At 37.9% G+C, this 18,353-nt stretch overlaps 1 protein-coding gene across 1 annotated transcript; it reads right to left on the bottom strand.

Annotated features, from left to right (window-relative positions):
• Positions 1–3,215: 3,215 nt before the first annotated feature.
• On the bottom strand, positions 3,216–17,329 carry LOC117305678. Its single transcript, XM_033790542.1, is given in 7 exon segments — positions 3,216–7,359; positions 7,361–10,057; positions 13,034–13,090; positions 14,027–14,083; positions 15,040–15,096; positions 16,053–16,109; positions 17,239–17,329. Coding segments are annotated over 7 exon segments (6,027 nt in total). The 3' UTR covers positions 3,216–4,348.
• Between the last annotated feature and the right edge of the window lie 1,024 nt (positions 17,330–18,353).

Genomic DNA, 18,353 nt, shown 5'->3' with positions numbered 1-18,353 from the left:
TTTTTTGATGAGAGGATATAGGATTGCGATTATGATTGTCATTGGTATCATGATCAGGTCCCGGATTAGGATTAACGTCACCAGCAACTAATAATTGAGGTTGGAACGAGGCGGAGGAGTTAGGATAGTATAATATACGGGCTTACACAAATAAAGTAAGCCATCGAGCCCAACCTATCCATACATTCTGGTCAGTGTATTGTGAGTGGTGTGTTGTCTGGTTTTGATACAGTCCACCTGTTGCTTGGTGAAGGAGGTCGCCGTGGGATCACTTTAGGTTGAAAGTGGGTGGCGACCTCGGACTTCCAAAATCTCCATACAGAAATTGCAACATTCTTTTCGTATAGGTTTTGCCAGTAAACTCAAATGAGTACATGAATACCGTTTTAGAATACGGTCTGTTCATGGAGGTATAGTGTTTCAGTGTCAGAGTTTACCCCATCACGGAAGTTTGTGAAACTTATATACGTACGTCAAAAAGGCTGTTTTGAAGCTGTCAAAAAGAACGTTGCATTTGGTCAAAGCTGTGAAGCAAAACGACATTAAGTTTCCTTTTGAATAAGTCCATTCACAAAATTGGTTAGAGCAGTGTGTCGGTCAGGTCTCAGAATGTAAATTGCCAAATCCATTTTGTAGCCTACTTTAGCAATCGGCCCGTCGGGTTGGTTACTGGAGATAATGTTAACAAAAGAGCCCTCATGCGGCTGAATGGGGTACATTTTTAGGAGTTTGTTTATTACAAAATTTACCATACTGGACGAACAAACCCTAAAAAATAACCTGAAATGCTTTCTGAAAGTGAAATAAGTGAGAGAAAATTAAGGAGTGAGGACGAATTTGCCGTTTTTATTTAGTTTGTACGATATAGGGTTCCAGAGATATGGGATGTATGGAGGTTTGTCCTTGAGCAGCGTGAATATGAACGGTCAGAAATTGTGTCGTTAAAATTTCGCGAGATGCAATAAGCCCAAAGTGACAATACACAATACGCGTTTAGTGCTCCCGACGTGCAGCCTATTGACCAGAAAGTTTATATGACAAATTCAGATGAGAATAAACTAAAAATAAGCCGACGCTCTTACCCCCCCCCCCCACACCCACCCCCCCCCCCCCCCCCAAAAAAAAAAGTAGATTAGATTTGTGGCACACAGCATATTCCGAAAACTCGCTTTATTTAGAAACCCTATATCGTACAACTCGCTATGTAAAATCGTGGGACGTGACGCAAGTCGCGATGAATAAGTAAAGGGCCCAAGATTCTAAAATCGCGAAGCGTTATTGGAAACAAAACAACAAAGTAATAATTCAACAAAGCAACCAATCATTCAATGTGTTTATTTTCAATAACGTTTTGAAGATATAATATTGTTGAACTGTCTGCGCCAGGAGTGTCTTTTAGACAGACATGGCGCGTTATGCGCTCAGTACAAGAAAATAAGTGTGTAATTATAGCAGTGTGTTATATTTTTTAGTCGACGAGGTAATTACCCTTACATTCGGCTTAGCGGGGAAATACTCAGTGCAGTTGAGAAAATAACATTAATACAAAAACAATGACATGATAGCCCATTGAATTAAAATTATGCTCAAAAGTCGGGGACAAAATAATCCATATGCGGATAATGCGTTTACTTTATCTTCATCCGTGCGTACTACGTAAATCCAAAGTACCTACTACAGACATGGTGGCAGTTTATACTTGTTATATTAGACCTGTTCTGGAATACGCTAGTCAAGTTTGGCACAGCTCTATTACTGAGCGCCAGGTAATTGCTGTTGAAAATGTTCAGAAACGTGCCGCCCGCATTATTCTTGGCCTTCAATATCAATCCTACACCATGGCACTTGAATTACTGGGCATCTCATCACTCAAGTCTAGAAGAGAAGACCTTTTTATAAAGTTTGGTAAGAACTTACTTGGATCCTCTAAGTTTAGGAACATGCTCCCCCCGGAAAAAACTACTACACGTGATAGGGTACTTCGACCCAGCACAGTAACCGGGCTTCACATTCCCAAGTGTCGTACTGAAAGGTACAAACGATCCACTATTCCTGCTCTTGCCCGCATTTTGTGAACTTCTGGCCAAATCCCCTCAGCTTAAAAATATCTATCTTCTTTTTTTATAGCAATGGATGGTTTAATTGTAAATTGACTTTTTTTTTTAAATTGTTATTACCAAATGTGTTCTTGCCAACTGTGATTTGCCATTTCTTTATTTTTTGCCATGTAGCGACTCCTAGTCTCATAAGTAATCATTGCTGTAACTTTAATGACAATTATATTGGTTTTTCTAAGTGAGCGATGGTTGGTTTTCTAATCTTATCAAATTGTTTTTGTGCTCTTTTTAAGTTTATACATTAATATTTTTTAATAGTAATGTTTTTCAATGACTTTTTTGTAAACTGTGCATTTCGGCTTTTTAGCCGCTGTATTGCAGTGTTTTAATAAATAAACCATGAATAAGTATGACTTTTAGCTTTAACTAAATGCCCTGGTTAAACCTGTGGGCTTTTGACGGATACAAATAATAATAATAACAAATAAAAATCTTAACAAAAACAATAGCTGTTCCGACCAGTACGTCGGAACAGCTAATAAAAATCTTAACAAAAACAATAGCTGTTCCGAACAGTACGTCGGAAACAGCTAATAAAAATCTTAACAAAAACAATAACTGTTCCGACCAGTACGTCGGAACAGCTAATACAAACAAATAAAAATCTTAACGATTTCAATAGCTGTTCCGACCACTACGTCGGAACAGCTAATAATAATAATAATAATCATAACAAATAAAAATCTTGACGATTTCAATAGCTGTTCCGACCACTACGACGGAACAGCTAATAATATAAATAATAATAACAAATAAAAATCTTGACGATTTCAACAGCTGTTCCGACCACTACGTCGGAACAGCTAATAATGGGCCTACAACATTACATCCACAACTAAACTTTAACATCGATATCAAGAAACATACATTATATCAATAAGTCGCTCCAATGGGGAATTACCAAAACTATACACCAAAACATCAAGCAACAATCAAGTCGAAATCAGTGTACATAAAATTAGTCTAAAGGGCATGGATAAAGAGAAACAAATGGCAAAACACTGATATAATTTTTTGGGGAGACACAATGAAAAGGAGACAAACACAAATACAAAATCAAAGAAAAACCCAAATAATAAAAGTATAGATTCTCAGAGCTTAAAATCATCAATCATTTTTAATACAATTCCCAATCCAATTATGCGAAGTTATTATAACCTATGTCCTTCCGAAAACGCCTCTCTTAATAAGTATGCAGGTACGTCGTCTAAACCCAAAACGAGTAGTGGCGGACGTGCGTCATACAGGCCATAGCTTCATTTTGGGTTACAATTATGACGTCATGCATAAATATTAAGAGAGGCGTATAATACCCTCTACCACATCACATTTCGAAATATTTGTGTAAAGGATTTTCATCATTCAGCAGGGATGCCGCGCGAGCGCGGCATCCCGCAAGTTTCATAATAGTTCTCAGCGGATAATAAGTGAACCTTTGGTTTCCTTTGGTAGTAGGCTGGTACTGCTAAGATGTTTCAGTGAGTCCTCACGAAGATGCACTGAAAACATAAAAACATTTAATACTAGAGAACTTGCTATAATTGTTTAATATTATGTCAACAAAATATTCTTATTATTATATATTTCTGGAACTAAAACCAAGCATACTCATTCATTTTCTATAGTTATTTTATTGCTGTTCTCATCCACAATAAATAACACACACCACCAAAACACAAAAGCGTAAAGTATATGCTAGAAGGCTAGACGACTAGGGAGGAAAATGACAAATTTAAACGAAAACGTGATTATTTCTAAAAAGTTCAAAACAAGCAATTTTACCCAAAAATCAAAATGAGACTTGTTTCATCCTAGTTCCGTTGATTCAGAATATTTGACACACTACTTGTCCGGTTTTAGTCATTTTTAACAAATCTAACAGCACGTCTCTGTACCTTTTCAGGGTTGTCTTTGTGGTTTTTTTGTGATCCCAAATATTTCAATTAAGTCTAACAGGAGTTTTGTATGCAATCTTTGGTCTTGTGGAGCACCACCAAAATCGTATCACTGTTATTGTGATGTGTTTTGCCCAAGTAAGATCATGTGAAAGTTCACTGCCTACGTAAAGAGTTTGTTATTAAAGTCAACTACAAAAGCACCAACGAGATCAAAGTCTTGTCCGACACAGTGTTGTCTTTTCCATCATCTAATGAGTTTTACCCCTTTAATATCTAAGCGAACAAAGTTAGGCCGATCACGCAGTGAGGAGGTGGGGATCCAACAAGTCAGGTTTACCAAGGTTTATCTTCGTTTTCTAGGAAGAAAAGGTAATCCAAACTTTCGAAACTTGGATGTTTATTATGCTTAATATCCAAACTTTTCAAGTTGGGCAGATCACAACATGCAGACCTGATATGTGTTTCATCGTTGGATGTCAACGAACAGTTCCCAAAGTCTAGACACACAAGTTTCTTCATCTTCTTGAAGTGATGTGCCCATGATGCAGCAGAACCACTCAAGGCTTCATTTCCCCTCAACCTCAACCTAACCAAGTTGGTCAGATCACACAGTATGGGACCAATATGTGTCATATCTTCACCTGTCAATGAGCATTCCCCAAAGTCTAGAAACACAAGTTTCTTCATCTTCTTGAAGTGATGTGCCCATGATGCAGCAGAACCACCCAAGGCTTCATTTCCCCAAAAACTCAATTCAACAAAGTTGGGCAGATCGCAAAGTGCAAGAGCAAGTTGTGTTATATCTTTACCAGTCAATGAGGAGCAAGTAAAAACAAGACTCTGAAGGTTCATCATCCTCTTGAAGTGATGTACCCATGATGCAACAGAACCACCCAAGGCTTTATTTTCCACAAGAAACAATTCAACCAAGTTGGGCAGATCACACAGTGCAGGAGCAATATGTGTCATATCTTCACCTGTCAATGAACAGCGACTCAAGTAAAGCTTATGAAGGTTCTTCATTCTCTTGAAGTGATGGGCCCATGATGCAGCAGAACCACCCAAAGCTTTATTTTGCACAAGACTCAATTCAACCAAATTGGACAGATCACACAGTGCAGGAGCAATATGTGTCATATCTTCACCTGTCAATGAGCAGCAGCTCAAGTGTAGCTTCTGAAGGTTCTTCATTCTCTTGAAGTGATGGGCCCATGATGCAGCAGAACCACCAAGAGCATCATTTCCCATAAGATTCAGTTCCACCAAGTTGGGCAGATCACAGAGTGCAGGACCAATATGTGTCATATCTTCACCTGTCAATGAGGAGTAACTAAAGTCAAGATTCTGAAGTTTCTTCATTTCCTTGAAGTGATGGGCCCATGATGCAGCAGAACCACCAAGAGCATCATTTTCCATAAGATTCAGTTCCACCAAGTTGGGCAGATCACAGAGTGCAGGAGCAATATGTGTCATATCTTTATCTGTCAATGAGCAGCGAACCAAGTGTAGCTTCTGAAGGTTCTCCATTTTCTTGAAGTGTTGGGCCCATGATGCAGCAGAACCAAGTGTTGCTCCTGATAATGCAGAGTATTCTCCACTACTCTCATTCAATTTGCACATTGACAATTTCACTGATGAAAGATTCGCCATTAAGCTCATAGAGTCGACCAAATCTGACATACACCCACCCAAGTGACATTTACTTATCTCTACCGACTGTACCTTGTCAAGATAAACAGTTTGTTTGTCAGCGTGGGCATGAACATTTTGAAGAAAGTTTGTGAAAGAGTTCAGACTGTCCCTGTCCCATTTACCAATGTTTACATTTTCTGTTAGAACAGACTCTATAAATTTCACTGGAGGTAAATCTTTTGACTGACCTTCAAAGTAGCAGTTTAGGCCTAACTGCATTAGGGGTGCACGTTCCTGTCTTCTTAGTTGCTCTTCTTTGAACTGCTTGGATGCAACCAGTATTTGTAAAATGTTACATGTACATGCCATATTGTCACCAGCACAAAACCAAAAAACGTAATCATTACCTCCAGATTTGATTAACTTTTTCTGGTTTTTCTTAAATTCCGTTGTGTCTGTTTCAAATAATCTTTGTAAGTATTTACCAGCACAAAACTCTTGAAACGTCTTGTGCAGGAACTGAATGCTGGTGTGACTTTTTCTTCCCTTCAAGACCTTTTTTCTTGTAAGAATACCTGCTTTTAGTGCAGATTCGAGTACTCTCGGTTCAAAATCTTCTTCGGGAAAAGCAAGCTGTTGTTCTGGAGCAAGAAGACCATGCAAGGCAATCTTTCCGAGTTCATTTGTTACTTTTAGTAATTCATCTGGAGGCATATCAGGATTCCTGTCACTTTTTCTGACAAATATGTACTCCAATGCCTCACTGTAGATACGGGACACTGTTCCTGGGAGTTTAGAATCCTCTTTCCACAAAATACACATTAACTGAAGTAGCATCGGACTCTTTGCCATATCAGCTAAAACATTTGAGGATTTGATCCTCCGAATGAGCCTTTCAGCTGTGTCATGTTCATCCGAATAAAATCTCTTCACATACATCTTGATAGCTTTCTTATCAAAACCTTCAACCCTGACCTTTGTGAAAGGCTCTCTAATTAATGACTTTGTCACTAATTTATGATAGTGAGAGGGACGAGTGGTAATTACAACAAAACACTCTCTGTTTTTCTTACGGTTCATGGTCTTTAGAATTGAACCAAATAGGTCTTCATTCAGGGCACGGGTCTTTAACTCATCAAAGCCATCCAACAAGAGCAGTACTTTGCCTGGATTGTGACTGATAAAAGAACTCAACAAGTTCTTATCTACACCAGTATCCTCGTCTAAAAGTTGGTCAAAAATTGAGTCAATCAGCTGTGTGTTTTGTTCAACTGCACTCATTCTTAAAACAAATACAAGCTCAAACTGCTGCAGTGCTTCACCACATGCCCAATCATGTGCCATCTTATCTATGAGGGTAGACTTCCCTCTGCCAGGTTCCCCATTCAAAATAACCCGTTTTATTGGATCACCATGCCTTGTTGTCTGAAGGAATATATCTTTATACGATTCCAGTTTCTGTCCAGACTCCTCCAATGTTAATTCTGTGTAGATATCTTTGATGTGTTTTGTGTCATCCTCCAATGGTGTCAGTTGCACATAGCTGTCCCTATAATGAGTTCTTATTGCCTCTCTACAGCTTTCTGCAGCGACCTGGGCTGGATCTCTCGTTGGATGGGCTCCATGCACAATTCCATCATCTGGTTCAAACAAACAGTATGGACATTTATAGAACAACAAGCATCTTTTAACAGCAACAAACTTATATTTAGAACAACCTTAACCTAACCAAGTTGGGCAGATCACACAGTATGGGACCAATATGTGTCATATCTTCACCTGTCAATGAGCATTCCCCAAAGTCTAGAAACACAAGTTTCTTCATCTTCTTGAAGTGATGTGCCCATGATGCAGCAGAACCACCCAAGGCTTCATTTCCCCAAAAACTCAATTCAACAAAGTTGGGCAGATCGCAAAGTGCAAGAGCAAGTTGTGTTATATCTTTACCAGTCAATGAGGAGCAAGTAAAAACAAGACTCTGAAGGTTCATCATCCTCTTGAAGTGATGTACCCATGATGCAACAGAACCACCCAAGGCTTTATTTTCATCAAGAAACAATTCAACCAAGTTGGGCAGATCACACAGTGCAGGAGCAATATGTGTCATATCTTCACCTGTCAATGAACAGCGACTCAAGTAAAGCTTATGAAGGTTCTTCATTCTCTTGAAGTGATGGGCCCATGATGCAGCAGAACCACCCAAAGCTTTATTTTGCACAAGACTCAATTCAACCAAATTGGACAGATCACACAGTGCAGGAGCAATATGTGTCATATCTTCACCTGTCAATGAGCAGCAGCTCAAGTGTAGCTTCTGAAGGTTCTTCATTCTCTTGAAGTGATGGGCCCATGATGCAGCAGAACCACCAAGAGCATCATTTCCCATAAGATTCAGTTCCACCAAGTTGGGCAGATCACAGAGTGCAGGACCAATATGTGTCATATCTTCACCTGTCAATGAGGAGTAACTAAAGTCAAGATTCTGAAGTTTCTTCATTTCCTTGAAGTGATGGGCCCATGATGCAGCAGAACCACCAAGAGCATCATTTTCCATAAGATTCAGTTCCACCAAGTTGGGCAGATCACAGAGTGCAGGAGCAATATGTGTCATATCTTTATCTGTCAATGAGCAGCGAACCAAGTGTAGCTTCTGAAGGTTCTCCATTTTCTTGAAGTGTTGGGCCCATGATGCAGCAGAACCAAGTGTTGCTCCTGATAATGCAGAGTATTCTCCACTACTCTCATTCAATTTGCACATTGACAATTTCACTGATGAAAGATTCGCCATTAAGCTCATAGAGTCGACCAAATCTGACATACACCCACCCAAGTGACATTTACTTATCTCTACCGACTGTACCTTGTCAAGATAAACAGTTTGTTTGTCAGCGTGGGCATGAACATTTTGAAGAAAGTTTGTGAAAGAGTTCAGACTGTCCCTGTCCCATTTACCAATGTTTACATTTTCTGTTAGAACAGACTCTATAAATTTCACTGGAGGTAAATCTTTTGACTGACCTTCAAAGTAGCAGTTTAGGCCTAACTGCATTAGGGGTGCACGTTCCTGTCTTCTTAGTTGCTCTTCTTTGAACTGCTTGGATGCAACCAGTATTTGTAAAATGTTACATGTACATGCCATATTGTCACCAGCACAAAACCAAAAAACGTAATCATTACCTCCAGATTTGATTAACTTTTTCAGGTTTTTCTTAAATTCCGTTGTGTCTGTTTCAAATAATCTTTGTAAGTATTTACCAGCACAAAACTCTTGAAACGTCTTGTGCAGGAACTGAATGCTGGTGTGACTTTTTCTTCCCTTCAAGACCTTTTTTCTTGTAAGAATACCTGCTTTTAGTGCAGATTCGAGTACTCTCGGTTCAAAATCTTCTTCGGGAAAAGCAAGCTGTTGTTCTGGAGCAAGAAGACCATGCAAGGCAATCTTTCCGAGTTCATTTGTTACTTTTAGTAATTCATCTGGAGGCATATCAGGATTCCTGTCACTTTTTCTGACAAATATGTACTCCAATGCCTCACTGTAGATACGGGACACTGTTCCTGGGAGTTTAGAATCCTCTTTCCACAAAATACACATTAACTGAAGTAGCATCGGACTCTTTGCCATATCAGCTAAAACATTTGAGGATTTGATCCTCCGCATGAGCCTTTCAGCTGTGTCATGTTCATCCGAATAAAATCTCTTCACATACATCTTGATAGCTTTCTTATCAAAACCTTCAACCCTGACCTTTGTGAAAGGCTCTCTAATTAATGACTTTGTCACTAATTTATGATAGTGAGAGGGACGAGTGGTAATTACAACAAAACACTCTCTGTTTTTCTTACGGTTCATGGTCTTTAGAATTGAACCAAATAGGTCTTCATTCAGGGCACGGGTCTTTAACTCATCAAAGCCATCCAACAAGAGCAGTACTTTGCCTGGATTGTGACTGATAAAAGAACTCAACAAGTTCTTATCTACACCAGTATCCTCGTCTAAAAGTTGGTCAAAAATTGAGTCAATCAGCTGTGTGTTTTGTTCAACTGCACTCATTCTTAAAACAAATACAAGCTCAAACTGCTGCAGTGCTTCACCACATGCCCAATCATGTGCCATCTTATCTATGAGGGTAGACTTCCCTCTGCCAGGTTCCCCATTCAAAATAACCCGTTTTATTGGATCACCACGCCTTGTTGTCTGAAGGAATATATCTTTATACGATTCCAGTTTCTGTCCAGACTCCTCCAATGTTAATTCTGTGTAGATATCTTTGATGTGTTTTGTGTCATCCTCCAATGGTGTCAGTTGCACATAGCTGTCCCTATAATGAGTTCTTATTGCCTCTCTACAGCTTTCTGCAGCGACCTGGGCTGGATCTCTCGTTGGATGGGCTCCATGCACAATTCCATCATCTGGTTCAAACAAACAGTATGGACATTTATAGAACAACAAGCATCTTTTAACAGCAACAAACTTATATTTAGAACAACCTTCAGAGAAATGAATCTCTATTATTTCTGGAATGGTAAACCATGGCTTAAAACATCGTCTATTATAAAAACCTAGAGCCTGACCATTCGATATCAAGGGCAGGGTTTGCCCTTTAAAGACACTGGACACTATTGGTAATTGCCAAAGACCAGTCTTCTCACTTGGTGTATCTCAACATATGCATAAAATAACAAACCTGTGAAAATTTCAGCTCAATTGGTCATCAAAGTTGCGAGATAACTATGAAAGAAACAAACACACTTTCAGATGGTTGATTTTCGAGACCTCAAATTCTAAATTTGAGGTCTCGAAATCAAATTCGAGGAAAATGACTTCTTTCTCGAAAACTACGTCACTTCAGAGGGAGCTCACAGTGGTTTAATTCGTAAAGAATGTTAATTTTTTTGAAATTTCTTACCCCGGTTTTTTAAGCAATTGTATGTAATTCGTATATACAGTGACATACGTTTGTATTCAGCAAAAATCTCAAACCCTTATGTTAAAAAAAATACCTGGATAGGCATATAAAAAGTGTTTGAGAAAACAAATATTGTTTTTAAATTACCTGTATAAGTGACCTTTCGCACTATAGAAAATTAACTACGGACCAAAGTTTTGAGGATACGGCAAAAATGCTTTGAAATCTTCGACTAAAATGTCAAAAAATGCTACTTATAAAAAAAAATACCGCCACACATCTTTAAAAAAAGCCATTAAGGGCATGGACAAAATGCTAAAAATATGTAATAGATTAATAAAGTAACCATTCGTTTTTACTCCTGAAAATGAGAATTTAAAAAAAAAACAATTGTTTACATCGCAAAATTAAGGAAAATAAATAAAAATCCAAACTTTGGATATTTTCCCAATCGGCCACCAACGGCCAACATATTTTTTGTATTTGTTTCCATAAAATGATAGAGTGACTACTTAGCTTTGAAAATAAAATAGCGCCGAAATCCCGCAAGATCGCCTTCACTCCCAAAAACTAAGTTTTCAAAACGCTGTTTTTAACCATTTTTGTACATCAACATTACACACATCATAAAAATTGTCACAAGAGGGCGCAATTCCTCTAAAATAATTCGTGAATCACGACACGGATCGACAAATTGTGGATTATTTTCACGTTTTATCTACCTAAAGATGACATTGAGACATGCTTGAGATATTATAAAGGTATTCTGACCGATTATTGTACAGAAACTTGTCAATGTCGGGGTCACATAGGGTTTTAAACCACTGTGGAGCTGTTTCCCACAACGTTTTATACTGACATTCTGTCCATATTACTTGTTACCAAGTAAGGTTTTATGCTAATAATTATGTTGAGTAATTACCAATAGTGTCCACTGCCTTTAACTTTGTCAGCGATTACCAACTAGCCATTCTCTAGTCCATCAACCTTTTCACTAGTCCGTAATTCATTTTGAACAGGGATGCGAATTCTGACTGGTCCTCTGGTGTTTTAACAACCATTTGGCCAGCGAACCACTGTTAAGGGGCGAATGTTGGAGTTTAATGTGTTTTAAAAGCACTGGACACTATTGGTAGTTATTCAAAATAATTGTTAGCATAAAAACTTTCTTGGTAATGAGCAATGGAGAGCTGTTGATAGTATAAAACATTGTGAGAAGCGGCTCCCTCTGAAGTAACGTAGTTTTTGAGAAAGAGTAATTTCTCACCAAAAGATTCGAGAGCTCAGCTGAGGGCTCGAATTCAAGCATCTGAAAGCATACAACTCGTGTGACAATGGTGTTTTTTTTCTTGCATTAGTCTCCAAATGAATTTAAATTTTCACAAAATTGCTATTTTTTATGTTGAGATACACTTAGTGAGAATATATACTGGTCTTTGACAGTTACCAAAGGTGTCCAGTGTCTTTAACATCCATTTCCAATTCTATGATTACTATACCTAGCTGGCTTAGGTAGGTTATTAGAACGTGGAGTAAAATAAAATTAACTAAGAATCTACCGGATATTGAAGGGTATGAAGTTGAACCATTATTTCTTTTATTTATGTTTTTTATTTCAACAATCACAATACAGACATTATCTGGCTAAATTTAGATGTTCAGCTCATAAAGTACTTGTAGAAACAGGAAGATACAGTGGCGCGTTTCATAAACATTATTATTTAACCATACTGTAAGCAAGAAATAGGTATGCAAATGTGTCTGATGTAATTCTTTGACAAGTTACTGTAATATCTCTGTTTTCCGAAGTCCTTGAGTCCTGTACTGTACGCGTGGTGCATTTTTCTGAGACAGTTTTCGGATATGCATTCATGCGCGTAGTAATGCATCCACGTACATGTATATGGGCTAATTGCGCGGTGGGATAAATCACCCCGAGGAACGCGGTTGTGTGCTAACCCGTACAAAATGTTATCCGAAAACAACCGGTCATAAAACAACCCCAACTAATCGTTATCAACCGTTTAAACACCCCCACGTGACGCAAAATCTCAAACGTAACGGTTGTGCAAGATCTGTTATATGTTTACCAGTCAGACTCTGGTATTTTTACAAACAGGGTTCAGGTGACCCCACCCCCCTGATTGGTTGATAAATATATCAATTTACCAAGTCATATCTTCTTTGTAGCTGGTACAAAAGTTCAGGTCTACTTCATGTTCACTTTTAAGCAATCTTCATTGACACAGCTATAGCACACAAAATGTGGTATTTAATTAACAGCGATCCGTTGGAGCAGATTTCTGCGGCAAATGGGGCCCGGTGAAATGTTGTGATTGGTAAAATCACAAATAATACAAGTTCAGGCGTTTTGTCACAAAGTGAATCAAGTTTCGTTATTTCATTTAGTCAAATAAAGAACCATCTAAAAATGCCATTTATCTTTCCTTACAATTGTGATGTAATGTTTTGTATTTACCTTCTGCGGTTAGTGATGACACCTCATGAACGTCTACTATTAGGCTTCTTTCAAGCTCTATCATTTAAAAGATAAATATAATTTGTAGTTACTTGTTAACTCGTTTAGTTATGGACTCACATGGATAAAGACTCAATGGTTCGGACTTGATTTTCAAGATTCAGACTGAACACTTTGGTTAATCCTTGGATGGATTAGGTAAAGTTGAGACAAAATAAATAACGTATGGTTAACAAAATCTCAAAGTATTAGCTGAAGTTGTACCAGAAACAAGAGACCATATATACAAACTGACGAGCTGTTGATTTTACAAGACATTGTCATATAGTTTCAGGCATGAAGGCTTTATAGGTTATCATGCATCTTAAAGACACTGGACACTATTGGTAATTGTGAAAGACAAGTCTCCATAGTTGGTGTATCTCGACATGCATAAAATAACAAACCTGTAAAAATTTTGAGCCCAATCGGTCATCGAAGTTGCGAGATATTAATAAAAGAAAAACACCATTGTCACACAAAGTTGTGTGCTTTCAGATGCTTGATTTCGAGACCTCAAATTCCAAATCTGAGGTCTGAAAATCAATTTCGTGGAAAATTACTTCTTTCTCGAAAACTACGTCACTTCAGAGGGAGCTGTTTCTCACAATGTTTATACTACCAACAGCTCCCCATTACTCGTTACCAAGCAAGGTTTTATGCTAATAATTATTTTGAGTAATTACCAATAGTGTCCACTGCCTTTTAATCTTCATTGACACAGCTATAGCACACAAAATGTGGTATTTAATTAACAGTGATCCGTTGGAGCAGATTTATGCGGCAAATGGGGCCCGGTGAAATGTTGTGATTGGTAAAATCACAAATAATACAAGTTCAGGCGTTTTGTCACAGAGTGAATTCAGTTTCGTTATTTCATTTAGTCAAATAAAGAACCATCTAAAAATGCCATTTATGTCTCCTTACAATTGTGATGTAATGTTTTGTATTTACCTTCTGCGGTTAGTGATGACACCTCATGACTGTCTACCTGTTGGTTTCCTGCAAGATCTATCATTAAAAATAAAATATAATTTGTAGTTATATTACTTGTTAACTCGTTTAGTTATGGACTCACATGGATGAAGACTCAATGGTTCGGGTCTTGATTTACAAAATTTGGACTGAAAACTTCAACTTTGGTAAATCCTACTTTGATGGAAGCGGTAAAGTTCGAGAAAAATTAAATAACGTGTGGTTAACATAATCACGAAGTATTAGCTGAAGTTGTACCTGACTCTCAAACAAGAGACCATAATACAAACTGACGAGCTGTTGACTTTTTTAAGACACTGTCACATAGTTTAAGGCATGAATGCTTTATAGGTTCTCGTGGATCTTAAAGACACTGGACACTATTGGTTATTATCAAAGACAAGTCTTCATAGTTAGTGTATCTCAACATGCATAAAATAACAAACATGTGAACATTTGAGCTCAATCGGTCGTCGAAGTATTAATGAAAGAAAAGATATTAATGAAAGAAAAAACACCCTTGTCACACCCTTGTCATACGAAGTTGTGTGCTTTCAGATGCTTGATTTCGAGGCCTCAAATTCTAAATCTGAGGCCTCAAAATCAAATTTGTGGAAAATTACTTCTTTCTCGAAAACTACGTCACTTCAGAGGGAGCTGATTCCTACAATGTTTATACTACCAACAGCTCCCCCATTACGTAATCAAGATTTTGAGTAATTACCAGAAGTGTCCACTGCCTTTTAATCTTCATTGACACAGCTATAGCACACAAAATGTGGTATTTAATTAACAGTGATCCGTTGGAGCAGATTTCTAAGGCAAATGGGGCCCGGTGAAATGTTGTGATTGGTAAAGTCACAAATAATACAAGTTCAGGCGTTTTGTCACAGAGTGAATCCAGTTTCGTTATTTCATTTAGTCAAATAAAGAACCATCTAAAAATGCCATTTATCTTTCCTTACAATTGTGATGTAATGTTTTGTATTTACCTTCTGCGATTAGTGATGACACCTCATGACTGTCTACCTGTTGGTTTCCTGCACGATCTATCATTAAAATTAAAATATAATTTGTAGTTATATTACTTGTTAACTCGTTTAGTTATGGACTCACATGGATGAAGACTCAATGGTTCGGGTCTTGATTTACAAAATTTGGACTGAAAACTTCAACTTTGGTAAATCCTACTTTGATGGAAGCGGTAAAGTTTGAGAAAAAATAAATAACGTGTGGTTAACATAATCACGAAGTATTAGCTGAAGTTGTACCTGACTCTCAAACAAGAGACCATAATACAAACTGACGAGCTGTTGACTTTTTTAAGACACTGTCACATAGTTTAAGGCATGAATGCTTTATAGGTTCTCGTGGATCTTAAAGACACTGGACACTATTGGTTATTATCAAAGACAAGTCTTCATAGTTAGTGTATCTCAACATGCATAAAATAACAAACATGTGAACATTTGAGCTCAATCGGTCGTCGAAGTATTAATGAAAGAAAAGATATTAATGAAAGAAAAAACACCCTTGTCACACCCTTGTCATACGAAGTTGTGTGCTTTCAGATGCTTGATTTCGAGGCCTCAAATTCTAAATCTGAGGCCTCAAAATCAAATTTGTGGAAAATTACTTCTTTCTCGAAAACTACGTCACTTCAGAGGGAGCTGATTCCTACAATGTTTATACTACCAACAGCTCCCCCATTACGTAATCAAGATTTTGAGTAATTACCAGAAGTGTCCACTGCCTTTTAATCTTCATTGACACAGCTATAGCACACAAAATGTGGTATTTAATTAACAGTGATCCGTTGGAGCAGATTTCTAAGGCAAATGGGGCCCGGTGAAATGTTGTGATTGGTAAAGTCACAAATAATACAAGTTCAGGCGTTTTGTCACAGAGTGAATCCAGTTTCGTTATTTCATTTAGTCAAATAAAGAACCATCTAAAAATGCCATTTATCTTTCCTTACAATTGTGATGTAATGTTTTGTATTTACCTTCTGCGATTAGTGATGACACCTCATGACTGTCTACCTGTTGGTTTCCTGCACGATCTATCATTAAAATTAAAATATAATTTGTAGTTATATTACTTGTTAACTCGTTTAGTTATGGACTCACATGGATGAAGACTCAATGGTTCGGGTCTTGATTTACAAAATTTGGACTGAAAACTTCAACTTTGGTAAATCCTACTTTGATGGAAGCGGTAAAGTTTGAGAAAAAATAAATAACGTGTGGTTAACATAATCACGAAGTATTAGCTGAAGTTGTACCTGACTCTCAAACAAGAGACCATAATACAAACTGACGAGCTGTTGACTTTTTTAAGACACTGTCACATAGTTTAAGGCATGAATGCTTTATAGGTTCTCGTGGATCTTAAAGACACTGGACACTATTGGTTATTATCAAAGACAAGTCTTCATAGTTAGTGTATCTCAACATGCATAAAATAACAAACATGTGAACATTTGAGCTCAATCGGTCGTCGAAGTATTAATGAAAGAAAAGATATTAATGAAAGAAAAAACACCCTTGTCACACCCTTGTCATACGAAGTTGTGTGCTTTCAGATGCTTGATTTCGAGGCCTCAAATTCTAAATCTGAGGCCTCAAAATCAAATTTGTGGGAAATTACTTCTTTCTCGAAAACTATACGTTACTTCAGAGGGAGCTGTTTCCCAAAATGTTTATACTACCAACAGCTCCCCCATTACTCGTAATCAAGAAAGGTTTTATGCTAATAATTATTTTGAGTAATTACCAATAGTGTCCACTGCCTTTAAAGCACACATTACTAATGCAACAGGGTATATTTCCTTTCCGATATTTGCATCTTCGACGACCAATTGTGCCAACATTTTCACAGGTTTGTTGAATGCATTAAATTGGATACTGGTCTTAGACAGTACTGTTACTTGACTTTCTTCCCCAGTCGCAACTTTAAGAGGAATTTCAACAATGTGATTTTTCTCAACATTGTGTTTTGGAAGGACAACTTCGCCACAAGATTCACTGGCAATAAACGCAATGGGCTTTTCCAGTTGGTCCCTCCGTTTGAAACATCTTTCAAATGTGTGGCCAATTTTGCCACAAAAACTACAAACAGGCCGGTTTTTCCGCCAATGTGGCTTTTCTGAAACCCCGGTGGGATTTTCTTTCCCTTTTGTAGGATCTGACTCTGTTTTAGAGTCACTGGACTGGACAGATTTATCACCAGACCGTTCACTATTCTTCGACCCTTTTGTCGATTTGGAGCGACTGGTGTCATGTCTATTGTCAGAGCCAAATGATTGCTTATGAGTAAGTTCATAATCATCTGCCATTCTGGCAGCTTTCTCTAAACTGACTCGGTTAAACTGACCTGGTCAATCTTCCTGGGCACCTTTGGCTCGGTTAAACTATCCATTCGGGTTGGTAAGTTACCTGGGAGGAAAAGTTCTTGGGCTGTTGGCATTGGACTTAAATTGGGTAAGTTACCCATTGGCTCTTTACCCAAATTAAGTCCAGTGCGAACAGGATATACCTTCGTAGTACATGGTTTTAGGAGTTTTGAGAACTAAAATGGGGTAAAGAACATTAGAGCTCCTCGCTCAAGCTGCCAGTGGCTACCTGATGTGAACTCGTACAGTTTTTCCCTTACATTCGCCACACACTACTGAGCATTCCAAGCCCAGCTTCTTGCAGACATCTCCAGGTATCACAGTCTGTTTTGCATTTTGCATCGGATCACCTTCAAAATCAAATAGATTGTAAAGTTATCTTACATTGTGTTAACTGGAAAAATGGCCGTCATCTTGGATTTGTTCTTGCTCATTATGTGTTTGGAAAATATTTAGTGACCATTCCCATGATTCATAAAAAAAAAAATTATCATCATGTGAACAAAAAAATCTGCATTGTATGGTGTGCATTTAAAAGTATTTTAGGGGGAGAACGGTATTTTTTTATTTATGCAAATTATGCATATTTCCCCTGCTTACTTGTTTTCCTACTTTTTTGATATGTTGTTTTAGAGGGTTTAAGGAGACACTTGCAAAAAAAGTTATGTTGTCAATTTTGTCTACGTCAAGCCATATTGTGACGGACAGTGTCGGTTTTTGTGCTTTACACCTGGGGTGTGGTTGACAAAACTGGACTATAATAAAGTTGATGTGGTTGACATTGCTGGTGCTTGTTAACACTAACGGGGCAGTGACCACTTTGAAAGTGGTTGACTAGACGATTGCTGGTGCTGCTTATAGGCGCGAGAATCACGGGTAATAGTTGAGTAGAACGTAGGTGTCTTTTGCAAG

Source organism: Asterias rubens, chromosome 2 (genome assembly GCF_902459465.1).
Source record: "Asterias rubens chromosome 2, eAstRub1.3, whole genome shotgun sequence".
Taxonomy (NCBI): Eukaryota; Metazoa; Echinodermata; class Asteroidea; order Forcipulatida; family Asteriidae; genus Asterias; species Asterias rubens.
The sequence above is the reverse complement of the archived record's forward strand: the minus strand, read 5'-3'. Positions and strand labels throughout refer to the sequence as shown.